Source organism: Emiliania huxleyi, assembly GCF_000372725.1.
Source record: "Emiliania huxleyi CCMP1516 unplaced genomic scaffold EMIHUscaffold_69, whole genome shotgun sequence".
NCBI lineage: Eukaryota > Haptophyta > Isochrysidales > Noelaerhabdaceae > Emiliania > Emiliania huxleyi.
The window spans coordinates 292,972-308,663 of NW_005196830.1; the positions used below are offsets into that span (position 1 = coordinate 292,972).

Genomic DNA, 15,692 nt, shown 5'->3' on the forward strand with positions numbered 1-15,692 from the left:
ACGAAGAGTTCATCGGATTGCTGTGGGATTTCGCGCGCAATCCGCTTGACTCTGAAAACTGAAAACCTCGCGATGTACCTTTCTGAGCGCTGTGGTCGCCGAAAAATAATATGTTAAATAATAAATCGTAATATATGACGCGGCGTCACACCGCCTCTGAACCGGCCGCGGTGGGACCGGCATGGCCCGCCCTAAGGCCCGTCCTCCCTCACAGCTCGAGCTTCTCTCCCAGACCCCTCCGCGGTTGCTTCGCGGCGACCGCCGCCGCGAGCCGCTCCACCACCACATCGCCCACGCGCCGTGCCGAGAAGCGCTCCACGACGTCGGCCCTCGCCCTCGCGCCCACCGCCTCGGCGAGGGCGCTGTCGGTGGCGACGCGCCGCATCTGCTGGCGCAAGTGGTCGCCGTCTGGCTCTGCCTGCCGGTTGCCGTCCGTGCCGGCGATGCGGATGGGGAAGCTATTCTCCTCGGTGAGGTACGCGGCGGGGCCGGAGTAGTTTGTCGTGAGGGTGGGCAGCCCACTCGCCATCGCCTCGACACACGGGAGGCACCACCCCTCGCCTACTCGGGGGCATGCTGGGGACGCGTCGTGGACGTGGCATCGCGACGCACAGAGGCACTCACCGCCGCTCGCCCCGGCTGGCCAGCACGAACGCGTCCGCGCCGCGGTACTCCTCGGCGAGGCCCTCGCGAGAGAGCTCCTCCACAACCTCGACCCGCGCTAGCGCCCCGGGGCTGCTGCCTAGCCGCTGGCGCGCGAAGCTGCGCAGCCACTCGACAATGTCCTCCGGCCCCGGCTCCCAAGCAGGCTTGTACCTACCGCCATCGCGAACCATGTGATGTGAGAACCAAAGCAGCCCCGGCCCCTCCTCCCTGGCTCGCACGTGCGCAGCCGCAGCAACGTCCCCTCGGAGCGGCGGAACTCGCGCCAGTACGCCTCGAGTAGCACGTCCCACCTGCGGTCGTGTCCCGGACGTGTCCTGGACGCGTCCTCGCCGCGCAGTCCGCCTCGAGCAGCCCCACCCCTTGCGCCGCTCCCACTTGAAGACGCTCAAGAACGTGGCGCCGCCGCGCCGGCCTCGCCTCCTCGCCGCCGCCGCCGCGCGCGGCCGGAAGAGCTGCGTATCGACGAACTCTGGCACCACCGACAGCCTCGCGGGCGGGAGGCCCTGCGCCTCAAAGAGGTCGCGGTGCCACTGGGTAGGCACCCAGATCTCGTCCGCAGCCTCGGCGCAGCGCAGCTGGTCGAGAGGCAGCATGCCCTCGCTCATCAGCCGCGCCACCTGCTCTCACAGCCGAAGCCGTGACGAGGCGCTCTTCACACCTCCCTTCTCGCCAGCCGCGCCAACACCACGTGCAGCGGCCGGAGCGGGAACTGCCGCATCAGGCACGGGTTTCCGTGCTCGATGACGATCGAGCCGGCCGTCTCCGAGGCGGACCTGTCGTGGTCCGCCACCTGCGCGCTCAGGTAGGCGTGCGCCTCGTCGGCGGGCAGCTGCGCGAGGAAGCTGTCGGGGCACCTAGAGATGTGCGCGGAGATGTCGTGCGCGCGGAGACGTCAGATCTGAGAAGTGTGTCATTGTTGCTGCACCGCGTCTGCAACAGGTAGAGCGAGGATACGCGAGGCCGGAGAACCGGGATGAAGCCGAGAGCAACCTGCAGCGGATGTGACACGTGAGTATCGTCGGCGGTTAGAGCTGTGTGGCATCAGACCGGTGCCTCCACGAAAAAGCCGGAAAAGTCGCAGCCAATCGGGATGCGCCACTCGACGGGGTGGGAGGAGAAAACGGCGGCGCCGGTGGTCGGGGATGCCATACACACAATATGTATATTGGCCGGAGAACCTGAGGCCTCGGTGCCAAGCTGCAGAACATGTGCGAACCAGCGCCTACGACGCTCAAGGAGTACGCTCAAGGAGTCAGGCGCGGAGCGAGCGCCGCGCGCGAAAGTGGAAGCAAGCCGCCGCAGCGCCCGATTGTGGAGGGCAAGATGCGATTTCTGTGAAAGTTTGAGTCAGAGTGTTATGGCCCTGCGAACGCGCACCCCCCAGGGCTAGGGCTCTCTTGCCCGCAACCCGATACCGATCATCCGGCCCGCTGGGCGCGCTTGGGCGCGCTTCTCAGCTCCCCGGCCCTGGATGTGAGGTTGCCGACTGCACTCCAAGTGCTCCAAGTACTCACTCACACGCAGGAACCACTCGGCCCACCCACAGGCCGAATCTCAAGTGGCGGCGCTCCGCGCCTACCTGCAGCGGCGCGCTCCGCACGTGTCTCTGGGCGCTACGTGCCACCCATCCTGCGCAGCTCTAAGACGTCGTCGGCAGTGATGAAGTCGCCTGGGAGCTGCGCCGCTTGCGCGCGCACGTCGCTCTCCTGCTTGATCGTCAGACTGTGCTTGTGGTCATGTCGCGGAAGAAGGCAGAGACACAGCGTCTGCCAGACGCGTGCTACGATGTCAGGCCAGCTTCGAAGCCGCGTGGCCACAACTGACTGCAACAGACTGTCTTCCATGTGTCTAGACTCTACCGCGGTACGCTCCGCGCACATAGGTGCCAGCGCGCTCCGCGCGGTATCTAGCCAGCGCGCTCCGCGCGTGTGTCTAGCCAGCGCGCTCCGCGCGTGTGTCCCAGCTAGCACGCTCCGCGCGTGTGTCCGGGTAGCACCAGCGCGCTCCGGCGCGCATGATAATCCAACGCGCCTATGCTTATAGCCACTAAAAGCTCGTTTCTGCAGCTTGGCCAAAAGCTCGTTTCTGCAGCGGCGCCAAAATAAAATACCTGGTTGTATCGCTTCCTGGCCGCCGATGCGGCTCGCAGAGTCGCGGGGCCCCGGCTCCCGCGTCCCGCAGCCGCCCGGGTGTGCCAGAGGTCCGCCTTGCGCTGCCCGCTGCGCTGCTCGCACGCTGCGCTGCGCAAAGCTGCGACAACAAATGCTCAAATGCTCGTGCTCAAGCTCCTGACGCTTGAGCATTGAGGTTTTTGAGCTTTTTTGAGCACCGCAGCTCTGCGCAGCGTGCAGGCGGAAGGTGTGCTCGATGCTCGTGGACGGCTGTCGGGCGCCAAGAGGGGCAGGGCTTGGAGCGGCGCTTGTGTTTTTCTTACCGACATGTGGGGAACCAAGCACCGCCCTCCTCCATGCCGGCCAGCACCGCATGCGACCTGTGCATGGACATGCACATCTGTACGAATCGCGCCTTCTGGAGGCCCCGTTACTAACGTATGACTGCGGACCCGTTATCACGGCAGCGGTCGGCGCCCGAACTCTAGTGACCCATTTCAAGGAGCGCCGCGCTCTTCTCCGCCTGCTCCACCAGCACCTCGAGCCGCTGCAGAGGGCTACCGGCTGTGCCACCAGCGGCGGGGTCGGGTGCTGTGCCGCCGCCACTCCGCTGTCCGAGCACACCCAACCGGCCGACGATCGCAGACAGGGTGTCGAGGTCTGCAGCGGCGGGCTCGGAAAAATCCCCTGCCGTGGGAACCTCCGAGGCGTTCGAGGCCGGCACCGTGGCTTCCGGCTGCGGAGGCGTCGAGGCGGCCGACGGGAGGAGCGCAGCCTCCGCAATCTTAGCCGCCCATGCTTGCGCATCCCTTGCCGACGGTGCCTTCAGATTGATGAGCCCACGACCCTCCGGGACGATGGTGAGTTTGTCGTCAGCTGAGGACACCTTGGCGCCGCAGACGGAGACGCTGAGTTTGACTGTCTTGCAGGCGTCCGACTCGTAGGCGACAAAGTTGTGGTCGCTTAAGACACAGAATCGCTTCGAGCCGAAGAAACCAGTCGTCTTCAGCAGGCCAACCTTCCCAGCGTTGCCATCCATGGCAGACGGCTCACTCAGAGACACCCCAAAGCGAGCGAGCGCGCGTGTTTTCTTTATTTGCCCGCATCGTGCGAACTCGCAGCCCCCTGAGTAAGGGCTCTTTTGCTCTCGTACGTCGGATGCCGATCACCCGGCCCGCGCGCCTTTCCGGTCATGGCTCTCCCCCGCGCTGCGGCGGCCCGCTGACCTACCTTGCTTGGAAAAATAAAATATTCTTAGCTTCAAGCCCCCCTCCGAGACTAGGGACAGAACCCACCCGTACACAGGAGAGATGGGACTGCGCCTCGCCCCCACTTGCCCTGACTACACAGGATAGCATGCCCCGATAACGGCGACACATAGTGGGGGACACTGCGCAAGGAGGGGGTGCGAAGGCTCATTGGGGTACTAGGTGGGACCATGAGGGGGGGTGGGCGGGGTCCTGTGGGGGTGAAATGTTGCGCGGCGAATTCGAACCTACCCCCTCGCCGCGCCGATCCTCACGCGGAGGGTAAAACCCTGTGGGACAAAACCCCCCCGCGGTCGGCTGTCTTCAGAGTGGACCCCCCCCTCCCCAGCCTCCCCTGTGCATCTCGCACCCCCCCCCCGCTCCCCATCGGTGACTCGCGAAGGACACGGACACTCGGGGTGAGGGGGGGTCCCCCCGGAGGGGGCTCTGGGGCATTTTTGGGTTGATCGCTTGTGCCGATCTCGGGTCGATCTCGGGTCGATCTCGGGTCGATCTCGGGTCGATCTCGGGTCGATCTCGGGTCGATCTCGGGTCGATCTCGGGTCGATCTCGGGTCTCGGGTCGGTCTGGGGCGGGCCGGTCTCGGAGTGGTCTAGAAAAGAAAAAATGGCGCGAGATGAGGCGAGATGAGGCGAGGTGTGAGGCGAGGTGGGGGGCGAGATGAGGCGAGATGAGGCGAGATGAGGCGAGATGAGGCGAGATGAGGCGAGGTGAGGCGAGATGAGGCGAGGTGAGGCGAGATGAGGCGAGGTGTGAGGCTAGATGAGGCGAGCGCGAGGTGTGAGGCGAGGATGAGGGTTGAGGCGAGGTGAGGCGAGATGAGGCGAGGTGAGGCGAGATGAGGCGAGGCGAGGCGAGATGAAGCGAGGTGAGGCGAGATGAAGCGAGGTGAGGCGAGATGAGGCGAGATGAGGCGAGACTAGGAGGCGAGATGAAGCGGGATGTTGTGTGGCTGCTTGTGCTGCCAATCAGGCAGCACAAGCAGCCATACAAGTGAGCTTTTGGGTTGTGTGGCTGCTTGTGCTGAGCAGGCAGCACAAGCAGCCACACAAGTCAGCTTTGGGAGCTCTCGGCGACGCCCAATGCGTGCGCCGGTAGGGGGAGTGTGTGCGCGCGTGTGTGAGATGTGGATTGTGGCAGGCTGCTGCTGCTGATGGGAAGTGTGCTCTGTGTGTGGCGCTGCGCTGGCGTGCGACGCGCGCGTGCTGTGTACGTGTGCGTGTTGCGGTCGCGCGCGCGTCTGCGTGTGCTGCGCGCGCGCCGCCGATGTGTGCTGTGTGCTGTATTCTGTTGTGCGCCCTGTTTGTGCAGCTGGGAGGCGCAGGCTTGGCTGGCAGGGCTGCGCGGTGGGCTGCGGCGTGCTGTGGGTGGTCGCGCGCCTGCCTGGTGGTGTGCGGCGGCCGCTCAGCCCGCCCGACCGGGTCGTCGGCGGCCCAGGGCGCGGGCATGCGGTCTGCGCTGCATGTGAGGCTGCTGCGCGGCTGGCGCGTATGTTTCCGTGTGGCGAGGGACGCGCGTATGTGTTCACGCTGCGGGCGCGGGCGGGCGCGGGGGGCGGCGCGGTCTCACCGCGGTCCGACGTCGGTTGGTCTTCGGCGTGGCGAGGGCGGGCGCGCAAAGTGGCCTTGCCGCCATCGCGTTGCCGCGAAGGAAAAAGAATACTCTGACCTACCTTGCTTGGAACCTGCGGCCTCTGGCCAGCCCCAGCCCCCAGGATGTGACTTGTGAGGTTGCAAAGCACTTTCCCAAGACACTATAAAAAAGATACTCCGCGTCTGGACTCTGCTCCGCAATGACCAATGTGCGCACCACACCGCCGTCCCGCGTCCGAGCGAGGTCCTCCGAGCTCCGACACCCTCCAGGACGAGCTCCAGCGGAAGCTCGGCCTTTGGCTCTCCGCGGCGCTTCCCACCCTTCGGGTCGCGCTCGAGCGGGGCATGCCAGTCGATTTCTTCGGCGACTACCTTTACAACAAGGCCCACCACCGGCGGCCCCACGACGGCGTCCTCGCCGCCTGGGCGGACGCGATGCGCGCCCCGGCCAACGCGCCGGTCGTGCACGGTGACAAGGAGAAACCAGAGCTCACGACCCGGCAGTACAACGAGGGGTACAAGGTCGACCTCGCAGAACCCCACGCTGGCCCGGGAGGATGCGATGAGGTGAATGAAGTCAAGCTCTGGACGCCCCTCCTCAAGACCTCCTCGGCGGGCGTTGGTAACGCCTCGAGCGGCGGCACGCCCGCCTCCGTTGGCCACTCCTACGCCTTCGGCAACACCGAAGAGAAGGCCCGCCGCCTAAACATGGGCTGCAAGGCGCGCGGGCAGCCCGGCCAACCCTTCTCCCACAAGACCGGCCACGGCTACGTCAAGGCGCATCGCGGTTTCTACCACGACGCGATCTTTGTCAAGCGCAACAACTTCAACCTGCTGCTCCACGAGACGTTCGGCGGCGGCTTCTCGCCCACCGCCGTTCTCAAGCTGCGCCGCCTCGCGCGCAAAGTCGCGCGCGGCAGCGTTGACCGCACGGCCTACTCGCCCAAGTACTCGCTCTCTTTTATGTCCCACCATGCAGAGCGCATCTCTCTCTCTGTTGTGCGAGGCGTGAACCGCGCCATTCGCTCTCACCTGGCAACCCTGTCTGCACGTCTCGCGCGCGCGTGAACAGGGCTCCAGGCCCCAAATGACGTGTGAGTGTTAGAGTTGTTCGCGTCCGCAGGCGGCCCCCGCGATTTGGGCTGAACAAGCTTTTCCTCTCGCACCCCGTCTCTTTTCCTTTCCTTTTTTCTCTACAGCACCCTCTCTTTTCCTCTCTATTTTCCCGGGGAAACCATCAAATTTTCCGGGCTCTGAGCCGAGTCTGAGGCTGGTTTGGGCCCAAAATCAGCCAAATCGGCAAAATACCGGGTATTTTGCGGGTGTACCTGGAAAACCCCGGGTATACCTGGAAAATACCCTGCGACCGCCTGGGTATCGTGCCGATTTCCTCAATTTTGCCTCAGATTTTGCCCCAGACCAGCTCTCAGACTCAGCGCTCTCAGGGAAACTCGCGAGTTTCCAGAATGGAGCACCAAACACCCTCTGTATTTCCCTTGAAATTTCCGGAAACGCAAAGTGCTGGGGACCCTCTGTTTCCCTTCTTTTTTGAAAAGCTTGTTCAGCACAGCCCAACCGCCGCGATTTTGCCGCGAAAACGGAACCCCCCCCCCCCCCCCCGCGGACCCCGGCGTCGGCCCGCGCGATTTCTCAGACCAAACGATTCAGGATTCTGCGTCCAATCCGCCCCAATCGCAATCCGTCACCACGGTTATCTTGTTATTGATGTAAATTTACCACCGCCGACGGCCGAGGCGCCTCGCGCGCATCCATGTAACCATGCCAGAGCTGTTGCCCCCGCCCCCTCCCCCCGGCGCCGCGCCTCTTGCTCACTCGTACGCCTTGAAGACGATGGCTGCGTTGTGGCCGCCGAAGCCGAGGTTATCCGAGATTGCGGCACGCGGCTTGAGCACCTTCCTCGCCGCGTTGGGCACGTAGTCGAGGTCGCACTCCGGGTCGGGCGTCGCATAGTTGATGGTCGGAGGCACGTCGCCCGTGGCCTGCGCACATTCGTGTCGGGGCGTGTCGCGCGGGCGTGTCTCGGGGTATCGCGTCCGTGTCGGGCAGGGCGTCACCATGAACTTCGCGCAGATGGCCGCCTCGATGCCTACATTGCACCAGGCACCAGACTCAGCCGCGGCCTCGCGTGAGCTGCGGCGGACGAGCGTGTCTAGAGATCGAGTGCGTGAGGCGAGCATGACCGCATCTGGGGGGGCCGTTGCCGCCGGCGGCGCCGAGGGTGTGTCCTGTCATGGACTTGGTCGACGAGATGGGCACATTCTTGGCGTGCTCGCCGAAGACCTTCTTGATCGCCATCGTCTCGAACTTGTCGTTGTACGCGGTCGACGTGCCGTGCGCGTTGATGTAGTCCACCTGAGCAGCGGGGCTCCGGGGAGGGGGTCAGGAGAGGCTGCCTCACCCCGCACGCGAGTGCTGCGTCCCGGCCGCATCCCCGGCCGCATCCCCGGCCGCATCCCCCGCCGCATCCCGGCCGCATCTCGCCTCGTCGATGGAGACGCCGCCGTCGGCGAGCGCCTTTTTGAGGCAGCTGGCGAGGCCGGCCCCCTCCGGGTGCGGCGTCGTGATGTGGTTCGCGTCGCACCTACCCAGCAAGGGGTGCTCCCGTCCGCTCGGCATCCGCCCGGCTGCAGAGACCGCCGAGGTGCGCGTCGCACGTCGCTGAGTAGCCGGCGAGCTCGCACAGGATGGGCGCGCCGCGCGCCTGGCGGGCGGCGGCGGGGGAGAGCGGCGGTGAGGGCGGCGACGCGGCGGGGAGGGCGGCGGCGGCGGGGAGGCGGGGAGGGACGCGGCTGGGAGCCGAGGGCGGCGGCGGCGAGAGTAGCGACGAGAAGCCACTGCGGCACGTCGTTCGGCAGATCTCGGCCAATCTCGGCAGATCTCGCGCGCCTTGGCATGCGCCTCCGTCTCGAGCACGAGCATGCCTGCGCCCTCGCCCATCACAAAGCCTGTGGGCACGAGCCCGCCCTGTCATGGACGTGTCGCGAGCGCGCCTGCTGCCCTCGGCCCGGCTCGCAGACACCCGCGCGCGTGGCGTCGAACGGCCGCGACGCGGTCTGCGGCGCGTCGTTGTAGCTTGAGCACATCGCCTGTCCGGGCCGGGCGCCGTGGTGAGGTCCCGTCCGACGCGCCACCCAGGTCACACTCCGCTCTCTCGTCACGGGGCAGCTGGGGTTAGGGTTAGCTCCGCCTCGCCTTCATCGCGCTGAAGCCTGCGTACGAGAAGGGCGTCATCGCCGCCTCGGAGCCGCCGACGATGCAGACGTCCGCCTGATGGCCCGGGCTCAGCCGAGCTCAGCCGAGCTCACCCGAAACTGGGGCCTCGCCATGCCGCGTCCGAGCCACTGATCGCCTCGGCAGTGTCTCGGAAGTGTCTCGAAAGTGCCTCTCTCTCCGCCGCATCTCTGCAGAGCCTCTCTCCCTCACAGCATCGCATTTCTGCGCAGCCCACCTCGCCGTACTGCATCTGGCGCAGCGCAGTGCCGATCGCGTGCGAGCCGGCGGCGCAGGCGGAGACGACGCCGTAGTTTGGGCCCGTGCAGCCCAGCTCGATGGCGAGGATTCCCGCGCCGGTGTTGGGCAGCAGCGCCGGCACCGTGAAGGGCGACACCTGGGCAGCGGGAGGAGGGGGAGGTGAGGGCGCGGCGGAGAGGGCGGCAGGGGCCGCGGGCGGCGGGGCGGGCGCCTTCTTCCCCTTGTCGAAGTTGAGGTGCTGCTTCTCGAAGGTGTCCATCCTGCGTCCCCCAAAGGGGCAGACGGAGCGGGCGCGCGTCGAGACGGTGCGGGGCGTGCAGCGGCGACAGGGTCGACGCGGGCGTGGCGACGCGGGGCGCGTGAGCCCGTGTGGGTGCAGCGGCGGCGCGGTCTCTGTGACACGGCGCGTGCCAGCGGCGTGGCGGGTGGTCCACGACTGGCGCCCTTGCCGCATCTAGGCGCTGGCGACCCTCCGAAGGCGGTGCCGAGGATGATTGCCGCGCGCTCCGACTGGAGGGCAGCGTCGGGGAGCTGCGCCTCTTCGATCGCCATCCGCGCCGCCGCCATCGCCATGTGCGAGTACCGGTCCGTCGCCTTTGCGTTCTTCACGTTCTCGAACCACGGCTTGGCCTGAGGGCGGCGGCGAGGGCGGCAGCGGTCAGGGCGGTGGCGACGGCGAGGGTGGTGGTGAGGGTGGCGACGAGGGCGGCGGTGGCGAGGCCGGATGCGAGAGCAGCGTCGCTTCCGGCAGCGACGGCGGCATCGGCGGCAGTGCGGAGCGTGGCGGGGCGGCGGTGGCGGTGGGGCAGGAGGCCTCAAAGTCGAGGCACTCGGCGCCAATCGTCGTCGGGAACTTTGACGCGTCGAAGCCCTGGATCGTGTCGATCCCGGACTTGCCCCCGACCAGGCCCTTCCAGAAGTCGTCGCCGTTGCCCAGCGCCGACACCACACCCACACCCGTCACGACGATCCGCTCCCCGGCCGCTGCAGCTCCCAGCCCGAACATGCGCACGCTGCTGCTGCCACGCGGCGCCGCCGGCCCGGCGCGCTGGGCGGGCAGGTAGGCGTCGGCGCCGAGCAGCAGAGCGAGCGAGGCGGCGATGCATTCTCTCCGGCAAGACGGCATGTCGCGCCGAGAGGGAGAGGGGGAGCTGGGTGCAGGGAGCTGGAGTGCAGATCCGCCGCGGAGAGCCCATTTCTTTTTTCTTTCTTTCTTCTTTCTTTTTGTGTGCTTTATTTCTTTTTTCGGCGCACAACAATTCACGTCGCGCGGGAGCAGCCGACGAAATCCGCGGGCGGCATCACCGGGCCGATCTGGTCGACTGGGCCCGGCGATGTCCGATGAGGTGAGCCACGGCGGCCCACGGCCACGCGCGTTTCGTGTTTCTTTTTAATTTTTTACACTTGGAGCACAGTACTGATCGATCTGGGTCGTTCGCAGAATGCGGGTGTAGGGACCTCAGTAGGGGCCTGCCTGTGGGTATGGATGCAGTCCCCTCGAAAGGGGCCCGAGCGTTGACGTCGTCGACTTCCACGCGTCCGTTAGCCGCGCCGTAGTCGACCAGCACCCCGTAGAGCTTCGTCGTAGTCGACAACGTCAAAACTCTCCGACGCACGGTGTAAATGTGGTTCGCCCGTTGTCAGCTCGGCCATGATCTCCTGGGCCCGGCGGTCACGCTGTGCGGTGTGCGCGCGCCGACTCGCGAGTTCATCCGCACGCGGTCTCCCTTCGCTCCGCGAGCTGCCCCTGGTACGAGTACGACTTGTACTCGTACGCCTTGGCTGTCATGAGCCGCTGGAACACTGCCTCCTTGTACCCCGCGAACTCGATGTAGATTGCGGGGAACACGTGCAGGTCGAGGTCGTTCGTCCCCACCTTATCCATGATGAGCTTAGCCTTCTCCTGCGCGGAAAGGCTCGCCGCAAGCCCTAGATCCCGTGCGCACTGCTCGCGAACGCCTGCCATGTTCTCCTGCGTGTGCAGGCAGGTGGCGTACGTCCTCCGCGCCTCGGCCATCCTGTCTCCGCTCAGGTCGGCATGCCCGTGCGGGCTGCGCTCACGCAGTCGGTACTGGCCGCAGTACTCGTGCCCCAGCACCTTCCCGCTCGCTGATCGCCGCCTCACGATCAGCGATATCGTCTCGCCATCGAGGCAGTCGCCGTGGCAGAAGAGCGTGGCGTGGCGGTCGCCGGCAAACCGCGGCGCGAGTGGGTGCCAGGCATCGTTGAGGCACACCACCGGTGTTTTCGTCTGCGGGCCTTGGTCGGGAAAGAGCTCGGCGTCGCGGGACCAGTTCCGCGTCGTCACGCAAGGGCCGCCCTTGCCGATCGACTGGAGCTGCAGCGCCTGCACGAGCGCATTGCGATGGAAGAGTTGCCGGCCGTCGTAGCGAGGCTCCTCCGCGCCCTCCATTTTGACCTCTGCGATTATCGCTTCCGCTGCCCCCTCGGTCTTTCCTGCCGAGGTCCGTTCGGTCTTCACCTCCATCTCAGCCTCGCCCATCTCGGTCTTCGGCGCCGGAGCGACGGCCGGCGCCGCGGCTGCGACAGGCACGACAGGCGCCGCGGGTGCGGCGGCCTCATTTGCTGGCAGCAATGTCTTCTCAGGCACGCGCAGGTCTTCGCCGTCGTCAAAGAGAACCCTCCACACAATGCCGCCGGTGACCTCAAACCTCTCCAGCGCCGTGCCGCGGTGCCACCCGTCGGAGAACTGAACACGCACGCGGCGGTTTGTCCAATCGGGTTTGTCAGCGGCCATCCCCCGTGGCCGCACCGTGCGAGGCTCGAGCTGGCCACCCGCTCGCTTTGCAGGTGTCGCGGCAGAGACCGCGCTGGCCACCGATGGCGGCGGCGCTTCGGCCGCGGCAGGCTCGTCGAGCGCAATGGGGTTCTGCTCTGCGAGCTCGTGGCGTCGGCGCTGTTCCTCCGCTTCCGCGAGCGGCAGCGGTTCGACGCTCGTGGACTCGGCCATGCGCGTGCCCTGCTCGACCGCTTGGCCGACCCTCACCTCTGGGCCGTGATCGCTCACCTCGGCAGCAGTGCCAGCAATCTCGATCTTCATAGTGCGGCCAAACGCGACGGCGGTCTCGCCATCCACAGCCAGGGGCCGCCCCGCCGGAGGGAGGGTTGCACCCGGCAGCTCCGAGACCTCGTCCATCTCGCGCCCCCTGCTGTCGCGTCGAGCTGGTACTGTCTTTCGCGCGCGCAACGGGGGTGGGCGGGGGTTCCCGGGTGACCGTCGGAGTGGATGTAGGCGGGTGTGAATCGCCCGACTCGCGGCGAGCCGAGCCAGGCCACGGCGCTCGGCCTGCTGAGAGAAGACCTTCCCCGAGCCCGACGGCAGTGACAATTTACCCGACATCAATCGTCGACGGCAAGCTCGAGAACTGCGCCTCCAAAGTCGCCCAGATTCGCCTCCGCGGCGCGCTGAGTTAGTATCGCCGGTGCGTCAGCCGGCTCTGCTCCACAGCAGGGCATGCCTGACTGGCTCCTGCTAGCCGTGCCGCCGCCGGGGCGGCGGCGGCCTCGGCGGACCATCCGGCGCGCCGCGCGCCCGATGGGGAGGTGTTCACCACTCCTGGCTCCTCACCCCGCCACGCCTTCGCGCAGACGCCGTGGCACCCACCTCAGGCGCCGCTCGGACTCGGTTGACGGCCGTGCCCAGCCGACCGCTTGGGCCTTGGCTCGTGCCCAGCCGACCGGCAGGCGATGTCCACTCGCTGCTAGGCTAATCCCGGGCTGTCAAGCGGCGGTGTGGTGCCGTGAAGGGCAGCGGTGCCCAAACTACGACGATTAGTACCGCGCGGGGGCCCATGCGTGCCGCAACGACCCACAGTGCTGGTTGGTACCACGCTGTTCACCTCCTGACCACAGAGCACCGGGACGCGGTCGGTCGGGCGATCCGAGGACCAACTAGGCGTATGCATTGCTCATCCAGGGCTATCACCTGGACCCATCAACAGGCGCCTGCGGCGCCGTGGTCAGGAGGTAGGTAGGTAGGTAGAAAGGTGAAGAACAGCCAGGCTCGGAGGTGTTGTTCACACCTGCGCAACCATTCATGCGCAGAGCAAAATCGGCCGATGTGGTGCCACACTGCCAGCTCGACGCTCACTACAAGTGACTGCTGATATGCGTCGCTACCGTTGCGCCTCTGCTGCCGCGCTGCTCTGCTGCGCTCTCTTCCCGCCTGTGGCTTGCCTGCCCACCGCGGCAGGTGGTCGTACCGCGCGGCACGCAGCCTTCGCAAGCTATCGTGGCGAAGCCGTGAGCGACGCGAGCATGGAGGTTGTGCGTGGCGCGGTGCCCGACTGGCTCCGCGGCGCGTACCTCCGCAACGGCCCCGGCCTGTTTGAGGCGGGCGAGCGAAGGCTGCGGCACTGGTTCGACGGCTACGCTCTGCTAACCCGCGTGCAGCTCAGCGGTGGAGAGACGCCTCCGCGCCTCACGACTCGCTTCGTCGAGACCGACGCGCTAACGGCGGCGCGGGCGGGCTCCCTCGGGTACGCCGAGTTCCAGACTCCGCTCAGCGAGCCGGGCGGTGGCGTGGCGGGCGCGCTTCGGTCCCTGGCGGCGCTCGCGGCGGGAGACCCAACGGACAACTGCTGCGTCAACCTCGTCCGGCACGGCGGCGACCTCGTCGCGATGACCGAGACGCAGCGCTCCTGGAGGGCAATCGACCCGGCGACGTTGAAGTCGCGCGGGCGTGGCCTCCTAGATGCCTCAGAGACACCTAGCACGCACTCCCTTCCTTTCCCGCACCTCCACCAAGCTACACCTCTCCGAGGCCGTGAGGAGGCGACTCACCGGCGTGCGGAGGCGGGGCGCAGGCGCGTGCCGTGGGCGGCAGGCTCGCGGCTGGGCGTGCTGGGCACGGCGCACCCGCACCCCGACCCGGCGGGCGGAGGAGGGCTGATCAACGTGGCGACCGACATCAACCCTCCCTTCTTCTCGTCGTACCAGGTCTACACTAACCCTAACCCTAACCCTGACCCTAACCCTGACCCTAACCCTAACCCTGACCCTAACCCTAACCCTGACCCTTCTTCTCGTCGTACCAGGTCTACACGGTGAGCGCACAGCCGCCGTGGCATCGCCAGCTCCTCGCCTCGATCCCGTGCGACGACCGCGCGGCGCCTCGCCGGCTGCACTGGTTCGGACTCGCGTCCGTGACGTGGCTGACTGATGGCCAGCTCCTTGGCTTCTCAGGCGCCGCGCTGGCTGCACTCGTTCGGCGTCACGGACCGGTCTGTGGTGGTCATCGAGCAGCCGGCCGCGTACGACGTGCGCCGCTCCCGGCGTCCGACTCTGCGTCTGTGTCCGCGGCGTGTCTGTCTCACGGCGTGTGCGGTGAAGCACAGGTGCCAGCGATGCTCGGCGTCCGGTCCGCGAGCCACGGCGCACTCGACGGGGCACTCGAGGCACGCGAGTCGAAGAGGAGGTCACACCACACGACGCGCCCCTTCAACAGGCACCCTCGACTGGCTGCCCGAGCGAGGCACGCGCGTCCACGTGCTCGACCGGCGTAGCGGCGCCGTCGAGGCGCAACTCATACCCTCCTCTCCCCCCTCCCCTCTCCCCTCTCCCCCCCCCCTCCCCCTCCCCTCCCCTCCCCGGGCCCTGGTAGAAGAGGCTGCTGCCACCTCTAGGTGCACGTGGTGCAGCCGCCCTTCTTCTTCTTCCACGTCTGCAACACCTTCGAGGCGGACGGCGCCGTCTGCGTCGACCTCTGTGCCCTTCCACGCCGCCGAGAGACGAGCCGGGTTCGAGCGAGCTCGACCGAGCTGCTTGTCCGAGCGCGTAGGCGCCTTCGACGACCCTGAGATCGTCTCGAGCCTTTCGCTCGAGCGACTCACCGACGATTCGCAGGCGCTCGACCCGCTGCCCGCCATACTCTCGGCGTCATCTCGAGAGATCTCGCCCTATCTCGGCTCGGTCTCGGCTCGGTCTCATTTCGATCTCGTCTCGATCTCGGATGACTCGCAGGCGCGCGATTTGCCGCGCTCGCGCGTCGTCCGGCTCTCGCTGCCGCGCAGAGGCGGCGGGGACGGAGGCGGCGACGCGGACGGCGGCGCAGCGCCGGAGCTCGTGCCGCTCGACGACGTCTCTGTGAGCGGCGGGTTCGCGGACTTGCCGACGATCAACCCGCGCGTCGCGGGCAGCGAGAGTGGACGGCGGCGGCACCTCTGCACCGAGGCCCGTCCAGACCCGCCCGCGGCGTGTCCCAACAGGCTGCGCCGACTACCGGTTCGTCTACGGCATCGGCGCGGCGCGGCCGACGCCCGTGTCCAACCGGCTGGTCAAGACGGACGTGGCGGGGCGCGGCGGCGACGCGGCCTTCGAGGTTGCGGGCATGCTGCCGGGCGAGCCGCTCTTTGTCCCTCGGCCGGGCGGCGCCGAGGAGGATGACGGGGTGCTGCTGAGCATGGGCACCGACCCCGACGGGGGGAGCAGCTTGTACGTGCTCGCCGCGCAGGACATGCGACTGCTCGCCCAGTGCAGGTCGCCGGTGCCACTGCCCGCCGGCTTCCACGGCTGCTGGCTGGAGGAGGGGGGCGGGTCATAGT

General features: G+C 67.1%; 3 protein-coding genes across 3 annotated transcripts; 1 reads left to right on the forward strand and 2 right to left on the reverse strand.

Annotated features, from left to right (window-relative positions):
* Positions 1 to 208: 208 nt before the first annotated feature.
* Positions 209 to 3,816, reverse strand: EMIHUDRAFT_465365 (hypothetical protein; the record flags this gene model as incomplete). The annotated part of the gene is made up of 9 exons (XM_005762165.1): positions 209 to 466; positions 552 to 561; positions 625 to 816; positions 885 to 956; positions 1,024 to 1,283; positions 1,352 to 1,520; positions 1,592 to 1,656; positions 2,207 to 2,245; positions 3,478 to 3,816. The coding sequence occupies 9 exons, from the start codon at positions 3,814 to 3,816 to the stop codon at positions 209 to 211; spliced, it is 1,404 nt and encodes a 467-aa protein (XP_005762222.1).
* A 3,513-nt stretch (positions 3,817 to 7,329) lies between these two features.
* EMIHUDRAFT_438034 (3-oxoacyl-synthase) lies at positions 7,330 to 10,277 on the reverse strand. Its single transcript, XM_005762166.1, has 12 exons — positions 9,944 to 10,277; positions 9,599 to 9,759; positions 9,341 to 9,389; positions 9,107 to 9,265; positions 8,851 to 8,925; positions 8,678 to 8,744; positions 8,545 to 8,603; positions 8,313 to 8,359; positions 8,140 to 8,239; positions 7,860 to 8,010; positions 7,713 to 7,744; positions 7,330 to 7,637 (listed from the first exon to the last, which is right to left on the reverse strand). The coding sequence occupies exons 1-12, from the start codon at positions 10,253 to 10,255 to the stop codon at positions 7,467 to 7,469; spliced, it is 1,383 nt and encodes a 460-aa protein (XP_005762223.1). The 5' UTR covers positions 10,256 to 10,277; the 3' UTR covers positions 7,330 to 7,466.
* Positions 10,278 to 13,257: 2,980 nt separating this feature from the next.
* Positions 13,258 to 15,691, forward strand: EMIHUDRAFT_105531 (hypothetical protein; the record flags this gene model as incomplete). Its single annotated transcript, XM_005762167.1, has 7 exons — positions 13,258 to 13,820; positions 13,956 to 14,088; positions 14,187 to 14,294; positions 14,335 to 14,409; positions 14,775 to 14,856; positions 14,930 to 15,292; positions 15,357 to 15,691. The coding sequence occupies 7 exons, from the start codon at positions 13,258 to 13,260 to the stop codon at positions 15,689 to 15,691; spliced, it is 1,659 nt and encodes a 552-aa protein (XP_005762224.1).
* Between the last annotated feature and the right edge of the window lies 1 nt (position 15,692).